Source organism: Eretmochelys imbricata, chromosome 3 (assembly GCF_965152235.1).
Source record: "Eretmochelys imbricata isolate rEreImb1 chromosome 3, rEreImb1.hap1, whole genome shotgun sequence".
NCBI classification, from domain to species: Eukaryota; Metazoa; Chordata; order Testudines; family Cheloniidae; genus Eretmochelys; species Eretmochelys imbricata.
Window position 1 is genome coordinate 18,555,051 of NC_135574.1, and position 13,176 is coordinate 18,568,226.

Genomic DNA, 13,176 nt, shown 5'->3' on the forward strand with positions numbered 1-13,176 from the left:
GAGAAGACGAAGTAGATGTCTCATATCTCCACCTTAGTAAGGCTTTTGGTACAGTCTCACATGAGTGTCTCATAAACTAGAGAAATACACCCTAGATCAGGGTTCTCAAATTTTTCTTTCTGAGGCCTACCCCAACGTGCTATAAAAACTGCATGGCCCACCTGTGCTACAACTGTTTTTCTGCATATAAAAGCCAGGGCAATTGTCTGGGATCCCATGCCACAGGGGCCCCCACAAAGCTACATTGCTGAGGCTTCGGCTTCAGCCCCAGGTGACAGGGCTCTGGGCCCTGGGCTTCAGGCCTATGTGGTGAGGCTTTGGCTCTCTGCCTTGGGTCCCAGCGAGTCTAACACTGGTCCTGCGTGGCGGACCCTCTGAAACCTGCTTGCGGCCCCCTACGGGGGCCCCGGATCCCTGGTTGAGAACCACTGATCTAGAGGAACCTACTATAAGGTGGGTGTACAACTTGCTGGAAAACTGTATTCAGAGAGTCGTTAACAATGGTTTGCAATAGAGGTGGAAGAGCATATTGAGTGGGGTCCCGCAGGGATCTGTCATGGATCCAGTTCTATTGAATATCTTTTAAATGGACTCTGAAATCTTTTTATTTACTACTACTTATTATTTTTTTTATTATTATTTTCTCTGGAGTCTGGTCCTTGACTATACCTTGACCAATGAATTTGGACCTTGACAGAAAAATTGGTGAAGGCCTTCTTGCAGAACCTGGAGAAGTGTATATGAGCTCCACCAAAGTTGTGCATGATACAAATGCAGCTGATCATTAACAATACAGAGAAACTGACTGTGTAGAAAGTGCTGTTGAATACACAAACTAAGCTGGGAGAAAACAAAAATTTCTCAGAACTCTTTCAGCTCTAGTATTCTTAGAGGTTACTCGTAACAATAGTATGTATATACTTTTCAGGTAGAATTATGATTTTTCAAGGTGAATGTGTCCTTTTAAGAACTTTTTAAACTAAAAAGTTAATGACATTTTTTGTTAATGTTGTAGTTAGTAAAGTCTTGAAACTAGTTAAATTATCAGATTAAGTGGCACTTTCAGGGAAGGCATTCACAACATTACATTTAGTTATGTTTCTCTGAGCTCTTGTCATTTAATGTGCAGCACTCACATGGTACTAGCATCTTCAGAGCAACTTTGTGAACACTAAAAGAAAAGGAGTACTTGTGGCACCTTAGAGACTAACCAATTTATTTGAGCATGAGCTTTCGTGAGCTACACGTGTAGCTCACGAAAGCTCATGCTCAAATAAATTGGTTAGTCTCTAAGGTGCCACAAGTACTCCTTTTCTTTTTGCGAATACAGACTAACACGGCTGTTACTCTGAAATTTGTGAACACTGATTTTCATAACTGACCCAGTGAGGTGGGTAGGTATAGTTAATGGACTTAGTTTTTTTCATTTTGAAAGACTGTCACTTTGAGAGAGCTTCCCCTTAATACTGATTTGTGCTGACAGTATCTCTCCAGAAAAAACAATGTGACAACTTTAAGTGTAGCAGCCCCCATTTTTAGGTGGAAAATCTTTTGCAAAGTGGTTATAACTTGCCAAAGAGCATAAGTAATCTGTATCAGAGCAGGAATTGGAATCCAGGAGTTCCCATCTGCCAGTCTTTGCTCAGTCTACTAAAATACACTTTTTCTCATCATCTGTGCTCTTACAAGGAACACTGAAATTCAACATTACAGGTGAATACTCTTCCTGAGCTATTGTTTGAAGTTTCTATTAGGAAAATCAGCAAAAACACTTTTCGAGATTGGGGTCCCATTGTCCTAGACACAGTGCACATACACACTTAGAAGACACTGCCCCATCCCAGACAGTATATAATCTAAGTTGAAACAAAGTATACAGTAGGAGGGAGGAGGACAAGGGTAATGAAACTAAGGTCATGAGGTTATGCAGCTTAATTCTTGCACAACATAATAGTTCCAAGTCATCTGAAAGAGTTTAAAAAAAAAAAAGTGGAGTAAAAATTGGCTTTCCTCAAATTCTTCATCACACAGCTATAATTATCTGTCTGATATTTAGTGGTCTAAATAGAAGTGGGTTTTCATGAAGAATGTGATGAAGGAAAAAGGAGTGGCCTTACCAATTAATTTAATCAGTGCTTCCTGCATACTTGGTTAAGTGTAAAATATCCACGATGGGTGGAACTTTCAGAAGTGATCGGCATTGGCCTGACTCTGCTCTCATTGAAGCCAGTGGGAGTTCATTTTCTGTTGATTTCAGTGGGAGCAGAATTAGCTCAATGCTAATTTGAACACCCCCCCGCCCCGTGGAAAGTTTGGGAATGGTAGGTGTCTGTTAGGATGTATCAGAGTAACAGCTGTGTTAGTCTGTATTCGCAAAAAGAAAAGGAGTACTTGTGGCACCTTAGAGACTAACCAATTTATATGAGCATAAGCTTTTGTAGCTCATGCTGTAGCTCATCACAAAAGCTTATGGGCAAATAAATTTGTTAGTCTCTAAGGTGCCACAAGTACTCCTTTTCTTTTTGTTAGTTTGTAGTCAATTATCCTGATGCATGTGTTGCAGATGTGTGTGCATTTAAAAGTGACATGTTTTCTGTCTCTTCCAATTCAGTTCGAATAAGGAGGAAATCAAGACGACGTTCGCAGTGGGGTAAAGGCATTATTAAAAAGAGAAAAGTCAACAATTTGAAGAAAGATGAAGATGATGCAAAATTTGCTGATGATGAAAAACATGGGGATGGCAGGAAGCTGCTGGAGAATGGGGAGCTAGAAATCAGCACAGACTGCATTGAGGAGAATGGAGAGGAAATGGGAGATCTGTCTATGACAAATGATGAGTCCTCTTGTGATATCATGGATATAGATGCAGAGCAGAGACTTAACAATGGGACAGTAGGGAAAGAAAACAGTTTTGCATCAACAGAAGAAGAGAGTTCAAATGAATCCCTGTTAGTAAATGACTGTCTTACTGTGAATGCTGAAAAGGAATCAAGGAAGGAGTCTCCATCTAAGTGGGACTGTGTGAACGGTGAGGCACACAGCTTAGAGGGGATAGCTGTTCCAGAATGTCAGAATGGTAAAGCAGAACCAGTTAATGTTTCAGTATGTGACAGTGATTTGTCTCGTAATGAGCAAAAAGCTGTGTCTGAAGATCAGCCAAAGGAAAAAACAGAAGCTTCTGGTGAAAATCAGGGAGCTGATTTGGTGAAACAGTCTAATACTGAAGTACCACAATACAGCAATAATGAAAAGACACCACTGAGCAGCACAGACGTTGAGACTAAAGATATTGAACCAGAAAAAGAAGGTATGGTTTACGTTTTCAGTACGTCCAGTACTGAGATTAATGCAAAAGTAAATGTAGATGGGTATACTTTGTTGCAATAGCAGGTGAGTAGTGTGTTTTGTGAACTGCAGCCTGGACGTTTTGAACATCTAATATTCTTATAATGCCATAGTAAATGCCATTTTTGGTCACATTTCCTTAGATAAATAAGTCTACCTTAGTATTGACAATGTTCTATATGCTTTTGTATGGTTTCTGTGGGGAAACTGCAAATATACAGGTAACATTTTGTGATACTGAAAAAAATCTTTTTTTAAAGATTCCTCCCACTGTTAGTATGGGACGTTAGTATGTTGTGGGTTCATAGTGCTTTCTGATCTAGGCATTTACAGTGTCACTGTTTCGGTTTTAATTCAATAAAATATAGAACATACATAATCTTGCAGGATTTCCTTATTGCAAATTTGAAGGATTTTGATGAAATCAGGTTAAGAGTAGAATATTTGTAAAAAATTTGAAACAAAAGCTTTTTGCCTGAGGTATACATGTTGCTTTCCAAGTGATGATCCCTGCTGGGAACAGTTTACAATCAATCAATAGATAGACAGACGTTGTAGAGAAAGGACAACAAAGAGGTGGGAAGGATAATGGTGAATAAAAGCAGAGAAACAACAATCCCTTAGGGCCCACAGTTTCCTGGGGGCGGGGGAAAGCTGTTCATTCGCTTGCCTGCTTTTTTGTTAGCTGTTTCATAAATAGGTAGAAGAACAATATATCTTTAAAAGGTTAGTGTTAGGGTTTGCAAAAGAAATGAGTTTTAACAAAGGTTTTTAAATTATAGGTGTCGTTATTCCTCAGTGTATAAGGTTTGGAAGTGTTTTCCAAGGATAAAGAGTAGCATGGAATAAGGTACAGTAATAAGTGATAGGAGATGAAGAGTATGTGTAGATTAGAAACTTGAGCAAGGCAGTATACATGAGAAGATGAACAGGAAAAAGTGCTGATTTGTCAAGAGGAGTGGATTTTTGAGGGCCTTGTAGGTTAGGAATACAATCTTCTACTTGATGTGGAAGGCAAGTGGTAGCCAGTGAAGGGACTCAAACTGGGGGCAATGTGGCCTGAGTAATAGGGGTCGAAAATACTTTTAGAAATTTAATTATGTATAGACTGAAGAAATCCAAAGCAACAATCAGTATTTTAAGAAGAGAGGTGGGTTGAATAGTTGTGGCAAGAGAGAACCTATGGCAGGACAGGATCAGCAGTAGCTATAAAGAGAGAGAAGAGTAAATTTTGGGAGATGTTGTAGAGAGAGAACCACTAGGATTTTGCAAATGCTTGGATGTGGAAGGAGGAGTGAAAAGTCAAATATGACAGAGATTTCAAGCTTTGGTGTCAAAAGATATTAAAATTTTACGTATAATGTTGGAGAAGGGAGGGCTTGGGAGGAAAAATGAGAAATTTGGTTTAATCAGGTGGAGAGATTTGGAGAATGTCTTGCATCTGCACTTTCCTTAGAAGTTAAACAATTTGATGTTGCTCTATAGAGGAGATATAACAGACCCACTTCTGCAGTGACTTGAAAATTATTGTTGGGAATTAAGGGCTCAGTTTTGAAGTTGAGCTTTTTCATAGGTGCCTTTGAACTGTACAGTTTTTTTTTAAGAACATAATTAACTTTTAGGAAAATATACATCATCGTGAAAGTGAAGACGAATACTATGCATTGGTTGAACCTTCATGTTTATATATTAAAAAAAGGAACCTGTGCATTTTATAAAAATCTCAATGCACAAAGCTTCAGCAAACTTTTGGTATCGTAAATGACATGATTCAATATACTTTAAAACAAAGTATAATTTATTTTTTAAACTTAAAACTTTTTTCTCAAGTTTTTACTTTAAATAATATATCCATCTACTTGTCTAACCTCCAGCAGAGTTGTTGTTTTATCTTCTATCTACATGTGGGGGAAAAAAAATATAAAAGTATCTTTACTTTTCGCAGAAATGTGTCTGGGAGCGTGACACCATTAAACCAACGATTTCAGTGGCTTAAACTTACTGTAGGTTTGTGAGAATTCCACATTTATCCATACTTCTCCCTACATTTTTAAAATTTCACCCATGGAAAAATTTGACTGGAGATTTTTGGTAACATTGCCTGTTCAGCCTGCACATGTGTCCGTCACATCTCCATGCCCTGTACCAAGGCAATGTAGCGCAGCCTGGGTAAACAGCCTTAAGTTTTTTCTCAACCACGTTTGACCAGAGATAGTTTAGTGTGTGCCTGTTGTTCTCTTTAGAGTTAGAATGTAGTATATAGTGTTAGTTCTCTAGTTAGTTTATAAGATTCTTAGTACTTTATAGTTGTTGGAACTGTTATTCCCTTCTTTTCAGGGGGAATTTTTGTGTGTGTGTTTTCCCTTACTGAGGTGTCAGGTTTTTTTTCTTGTATCTGGGATACCAGGCTCCCCAGATTTTAAAACGTGCCTCTCTTGTTGAAAAGTGATTCCCGTCAGCGATAAATGTTTTCAGCATATTGCTTGGGAGACTCACATATCCCCAGCAAGTGGAATATTTGCACTTGTTTTAAGGGACGATCCCACAAAAACAGGGCAATTAAGTATAGAGTGTTCGTGATGGCGAAAGCCTTAAGACTGACTTCAGACCTGGGGACAGGAAACCCCCTGAACAGGAGCCCTCTGCTTCCGTTAATGTCCTGTCTACATTGAGATCATGTTTACGAGAGCTTCCAAGGTGAAGGCAGCATTGAGATCCTGGTCTCTGACACTCTCCATCAGCGAGGTACCTATAATCGCTTCATCGGTACAGAGTGCTTCCCGCTCAAAGACAAAGGAGGGGGGTCAGGTAAGTGAAGGAGAACGTAAAGTTCTTTCTTAAAGAAGATTCAGGAACCAGAGACCTCAGGGCCCTGTGAGGAATGTTGTTGAGGCTCCAAGTACTTTGGGTACCATGAAGCACTCTTAGGACTTTATCTAAGTCCCATTCCTTGCTGATAAAGGGTGTGGTATCAAAGACTCCTACTGTGGCTGTCATCAGAGCCTATGCTAGTAAGAGAGCAGCCTCACTGGAATCTGCAGTACCCTCAGACCCATGATCATCACCTCGGACAGTGACATCAAGAACAACTTCAATGCCTGTACCATCTTCCAAGTACCACAGGAGTTCCCTCATGAGGAGTACCCTCATGAGCATGAGTCTCCCCTCCTTGTGACTTCCGAACATCTTTCGGTACTGAGAGCTGCTAAGTCACCAGCTGCGCATGTTGTATTGAGACGCACTACTTCCCAATTTCTACCATTCAGAAAGAACTGTTGTGACTTCCTTTACAATATGTAGAAGAGCATTCGTAGTCAGACTCAGAGCTTTCTGTTCAAGGCTTTCCAGTTTATTTGCTCAAATAATAGTATTTGCTCAAGGAGATGTTATTCTCTGCAGATGGAAGGAAGGCAGGCATGATACAAGATCTCTGCCTGTTAATACTTGGGATCATTAGCAATGGCTACCTCCTCCCATGCCTTGTGAGCCTCCTCTTTGGCCTTATTGGGACCCATGGGCAGTGTACTATCTGCAGTTTTCAGTGTCCCAAATTCAGTCTCATAAGGAGCATAAAAGACCTCATTTTCCGGTACCTTCCATCCCTCTCCTCCATGCTGAATCAGCAAAGGAGATCTTTGTGAAGCAAGGGGCGAAGGTGGACAAGGAGGTCACTCACCGTACAAATATCTCTTCTTCATCACCTGATTAGGGAGTAATGCTTCCACCATCACCATTAGCTGATGACTTTCAGCAGTTCCAGGACCTACTGAAGCAGATAGTGAACACGCTTCAAATTCCCTTGGAAGAAATCCAGGATTCCCATCACTAACGTCTGGACATATTACATACTTCTGCTTCAGCACTGGTGGCACTTCCAATTTAATGAAGCTCTCCTTGAGCCAGCCAAGACCAAAGGGCCAAATTCCAGCAGCACACCCTACCTGCAAGAGTGCCAATTAAAAAATACTACACTTGGGCCAGGGATCCTGAGTTTTTTGTTTTTACACCTGACACCAAATTCTCTGGTCCTGAACACAGTTAATGAAAGGTGCAGACAGCATATTCCTAAAGCTACCCCATATAACAAGGACCAGAAAGGGTGTCCAGACCATTTTGGTCATAAAAGCTCCTCTTTGGTCACATTACAGATTAGGATTGCAAATCATGAAACGCTGATATCGAAATATGACTATCTGAATAACCAGAAGTTTAATGCTGTTGTTGACCATTTAGCAAAAGAACATTAGGATCAATTTAGTGCCATAATTAGGGATGTCAAGTGATTACAAAAATTAATCGTGATTAATCGCACGATTTAAAAAAATTAATCTCGCTATTAATCACGCGATTAAAGAATAATAGAATACCATTTATTTAAATATTTTTGGATGTTTTCTACATTTTCAAATACTGATTTCAATTGCCATATAGAATACAAAGTATACAGTGCTCACTTTATATTATTTTGATTACAAATACTTTGCACAGTAAAAAACAAAAGAAAGTGTTATTCAATTCACCTATTACAAATAATGTAGGGCAGTCTCTTTATCATGAAAGTTGAATTTACAAATGTAGAATTATGTACAAAAAAATAACTGCACTCAAAAATAAAACAATTTAAAATTTTAGAGCCTGCATGTCCACTCAGTCCTACTTCTTGTTCAGTCATTCACGCAGACAAACAAGTTTGTTTACATTTGCAGGAGATAGTGCTGCCCGCTTCTTGTTTACAGTGTTACCTGAAAGTAACTACAGGTGTTTGCATGGCACAGTTGTAGCTGGCATCCCAAGATATTTACGTGCCAGATGCTCTAAAGATTCATATGTCCCTTCATGCTTCAGCCACCTTTTCAGAGGAAATGCTTACATGCTGATGACGGGTTCTGCTTGATAACGATCCAAAGCAGTGCGGTTCGACGCATATTCATTTTCATCTTCTGAGTCAGATGCCACCAGCAGAAGGTTGATTTTCTTTTTTGTTTGTTCGGGTTCTGTAGTTTCTGCATTGAAGTGTTGCTCTTTTAAGATTTCTGAAAGCATGCTCCACACCTCGTCCCTCTCAGATTTTGGAAGGCACTTCAGATTCTTAAATCTTGGGTTGAGTGCTGTAGCTATCTTTAGAAATCTCACATTGGTACCTTCTTTGCATTTTGTCAGATCTGAAGTGAAAGTGTTCTTAAAATGAACAATATGTGCTGGGTCATCATCTGAGACTGCTATAATATGAAATGTTTCAACTTGTTTGGATTATTTTTTCTACTGAAACAGTTTGGTGAATTTAACATATCGTGAAATCTTTTGGTTGACCTGAATCATGATGTCTGGTGACAGTAAGAGTGAAAAAGTACATGAGTCAACACTTTCCATCGTGTGTGTTCTTCAAAAGCCTGATTTAAAACATTTTTTAATAAATCAAATTAAACAAGATGAGTATATAACTCATTGCAAACGATTTTTTAGCTACTTTTGATAGACTCCTCTGAGAACTTAGACAAAAATTTGAAAAATACTGGGCTTCTTTAAAAAAGAAGCATTAAGGTTTGTTGGAAGGTCCATGGAACAATCCCAGATATCAGACTGAAAATATCTCACAAACTAAGGTTGCTACCACTGACAAGCACAACTTTAGGGCCCAATGCTGAGCATCCATAATTCCTATTGAGGTCTAATGAAAGTTACTGGTGTTCTGCACTTCTCAGGTTTAGTCCTTCATAGGCAAGTGACAGTTGAGTACATTATAGCCTTTTTAGCTTCAGTTTGTGTCGTATCTAAATTTCTAACTCCAGAAAAATAGTCAACTAAACATTGTCCCCTCTGAGCCATTAAGAAACAATGCTGACTTGGCTCTAAAGGCAGTCCTTTTGTCTAGCTTTTTGCCTCGAAGAATGGTTCTATGGCAAAGGATCTCAAAGGTGTGAAGCAGTGGAGTAACCAGCATGGGATATATGAGTGGACCACGACTTTGGGTGGGTGGGCAATTACGGGGTGGGGGGGCTGGGAAGGCAGAAGGAATGGAGGGCCTGCCTCTCCCCAACCCCCTGCAGCCTGCTTTGCAGGGGGCAATGGATGGACCCTCTGGCCAGGGGCGCCTCGGGCACGCATCGAGCTCCGGGAGGAGATGCTACTTTCCAGTGCTCACGGCTCTCTTCCAGGTCTCTCTTCTCACACTGGCCCGGCTCCCCCCAGATGGCAGGCCTACCTTTTTTGAAGATCTCCTCTAGAGCCGCCGGATACCCACTCAGTCGCCCTCCTCCCAGTGGTGGATTAGCCCCTGGGCCAACCTGGGGCCCCGGAAAAATGGGCACCCCTGCGCCTCCACCTGCTCCACCCACCCGGCACTCCTTCCGGGGAGTGGGGTGGGACCATGGGAGCTTTCTCCACTCTGCCCTCCCCACCATCGCTCTAGCCTGGATGTGGGGTCGGAGTGCAGGGGCTTGCCCCTCTCCGCCCGCCCACCCGGCACTCCAGCCTGAGAGTGGGGTTGGGACGCGTAGGCTTGCCCCAATCCACCTGCCCAGCCCCGGCAGGTGCGCCAGGTGGGTGGAACTTAGCAAGTTCCTGACCCTGCTCTCTGGCTGGAGCACCAGGTGGCCGAAGTGGGGCAAGCACTCCCTCTCCCCGGCTGGTAGAGTGTGACAAGCCTCCATGCCCTGACTCCACTCCCCGGCAGGAGCGCCGGATAGGTGGACAGAGCAGGGCAAGGCCCAGGACAGAGCCGAGGCTGTGGGGTGGCCTGGATGCTAAGTGGATGGGCCACTGCCCACCCAGGCCCACCTGTGGCTATGCCCCGGTATGAAGTATGTTGAAGGGGCTCAAGGGGAACTGAAGGGAGAAGAAATTAGTACAGTAGACCAATGACAACAAGTACCAGTGACTGGAAGCTGAATAAACTGGAGCTAGTCAAATTCAGACTTTAAATAAGATGTACCCTTTTAATAGTGAGGGTAATTAAACATTGGAACATCTTGTTGTGGAAAGTGGTGGATTCTCCAACACTGTCTTTCAGTAAAGATTGTGCTTCAGTATGCAGTATTTCAACCAGAAATTATGGGCTGGATGCAGAAATGAGTGACCTGTGTTAAGCAGCAGGTCAGACTAGATGATCGGCTGTTGACTTTGATGGGAGGTAGCTGCTTTAATAGTAAATTCTAATTACCTTCTTATATTTTCAGCCAGGTTTCCAAAACCAGGGTGTTGTGTACAAATGATTCTGTCCTATTTACAGCTGTCAGTAGTAACACAAGGTCAAATCTTAATTTCAGTGCCTCGATAATATGGTGGTATGGACTATATAAATGCCATTAGCTGTTTTAGTGGGGGTTTGTATGGGTCATTGTATTTGAAAGACTATTAGAAATGTGTTACATTTAATAAATATTGTACTTTAATATTTTCAGTTGTTCCTCATGTGCCATAATTTTGCATCCAAACTGCAGGTGTATCGAAACTTAAGAAATCTCGAAAAGTCACTTTGGAGCCCCCAAAACCTGAAAGTCTGGAGCAAGTTCCAGAGGAACCATTGGATTTTCTACCCCCTCTAGTTGTTGACCATGACAGATTAAAGGTAATGGTATTGAGAAGTAAATTTAATAATTACCAGTACCAACTCTTTTCAAACACCATGGAAGATATTTTTATACTCTGTACAGAATATTGTGAAGACCACTTCCGTTATTTTATACCGCAGAAAGTATAATCTTTTCTGTCAGCATTATCTTTTAAAGATTTTCTTTATCCAGCAATTTTTATTTAATTAGTGACCACATAACAAAATTGTTAAATACCCATTTGTATCTTACTGCTGTATCTGCAGATACAGTAATAAATATACATATAAAAGCTTTTTAATAATTATGATATAACAGTCCAGTCCAGTGTTTCCAATGCAGTTTGTGCAGACATGATTATGCGGTAACAGGGGTTGATGATGTGGTTGTGTTTGATTGGTGAAGTGGAGTTAACATCCGCTCTCTTCCTCCCCACCCACATCAAGTTTTTTGTGTGTGTAGGCATCACAACAAAGGAGAGTTTTTTTTAAGAAGGGTTTTGAATGTTTACAGAGAGCTTCTCCCAAGTGTGAATATGTTTTCCATAAGTGTAGTAATTAGAGAATCTCTGCATACTGAAACAAACAAATGTAAAGAAGATCTCTATTAAGAGTTATCTGCTCTTCAGGTTGTTGACAGCAGTTATATTATTTACATACTGAACCATGTTCTTGTTTGGAATATAAAATATGCTTCTAGCACATTTCTGCTTTGTCCATAAACAATTAAATGTAATAATTAGTCTCAAACAGATTTCAAGAATGAATATATGAAAAACTTGATTCTTTGTGTTATATTTTTCTTCTTAACAGAAACTACTGGATTTGTTGGTTAAGAGAAGTAACGACCTGACTGTTGACCAACTTGAGAGGCTGTACTCACTCCTTAGTCAATGCATCTATCGGCACCGTAAAGATTATGACAAATCACAACTTGTAGAGGTAAAGTTTTACAATTTCTCTTATTTCTCATCTGAATTTTGCAATAGAATTTGGGTAGCAATATTTCTGTATTAACTGGTGCACATTTGAAATCCTCTTTTGAAAACTGTATTTACTAAAGATAAAAAGAAACTTGGTGCAATAATGGCTTAAGGAACACAGTGAACATTAGTTTCTTGTATGACCCAATCTCCCTATTTTTCCCTTGCAAACAATCAAACCCATCCTGGGTTGTGTCTGTTTCTGTCTCATTAAATGCTATTTTAAAGAACATAAAGGAGGCAAATGACAAAATCCATAAAATTCAGATATAAGACTGGAGAAGTAGTATGAACTCATTCTCTAGAGGGTGAGGGTAAGGACAGGAATCTGATAGCTTGGGAAAACAGGTGCTAATAACTTAGAATACCATTAAGAAGGAGGAGTATCCAAGTAGTCTTGTTGGCCGTAACACTTACTATTCTGGGTTTTGGGTGAATGACTTAATTTCTGTAATCTCTTCTGCAATATGGAACTAATACTTGATGATATCTATCTCATACGAGTGCTGTAAAGATTAAATTCTTGGCTTGCTTTGCACTACTGATCTTTCAATATAAGTAGTAGGTCTGGAATATTTTGACTACTTGGAACTACAGGTTCAAATGAACCTCATCTCAGCCCTTCATTCTTACGAGGTGCATAAATTAAGCTGTATGTTAACTTCTGTATGTGGCTTTCATGTAAAACACAAAAATGAAAGCCTTCTTGGCTCTGTAGTTGTTAAAGATCCCATGATGTGATTGGCAAGTTTAGGCATTTTCCCTACTACCCTTGGGCAAAATCTTTGTGTCTCACCCCATCTTGTCCAGCAGACTGTGAGCCAGTTGTCTCTGTCACTGCCACCCTTTACCTTCAAAATGTTTGCATTTCAGAAGCCCTATATCTGAAGAGTTTGTAAAGTACTTTGGGACTTTTGAGTAAGCATAGTGTTTTAGCAACGTAAAGTGCTATTAGTGCTTAAATATCTTCCTTTGAAAAGGCTTTTCAGACTGAAGAACATGTCTTTTGCTATAGTCCATTTATAAGATTAGGTTTTAAAAAATACTGGATTCATTTCTAACCACTGGACAGTAGATGGTTGGTATGAAACCTTACATTTTTGTATGATGTGGAAAAAGACTACTACTTTTCAGTGGCCATGTTTTAGATAAATGAGTGACCTTAAATCAACAAACAAAAGTATTACTTGGCAGCAGCTCTGGTCCACCCCTCAGCATTCCTCATTTAGTAATACATGGAAGGCGCATCAGTCTTATCTTATCTGAAGTCTGATCTTAATACACCCACATCTTCCCATT

The 13,176-nt window shown here is 40.2% G+C and overlaps 1 protein-coding gene across 4 annotated transcripts in view; it reads left to right on the top strand.

Moving 5' to 3' along the window:
- ATAD2B (ATPase family AAA domain containing 2B) overlaps positions 1 to 13,176 on the top strand; it is a 215,152-nt gene that overhangs the window by 134,350 nt on the left and 67,626 nt on the right. For all 4 annotated transcript variants that reach the window (XR_013345548.1, XM_077812465.1, XM_077812463.1 and 1 more), the window contains exons 25-27: positions 2,612 to 3,307; positions 10,785 to 10,912; positions 11,708 to 11,836. Coding sequence is in view for 3 of the 4 variants with exons in the window: in XM_077812465.1 (XP_077668591.1) it covers positions 2,612 to 3,307; positions 10,785 to 10,912; positions 11,708 to 11,836 (953 nt within the window). In the remaining variant the exon portion in view is untranslated. The remainder of the gene's footprint in view (positions 1 to 2,611; positions 3,308 to 10,784; positions 10,913 to 11,707; positions 11,837 to 13,176) is intronic.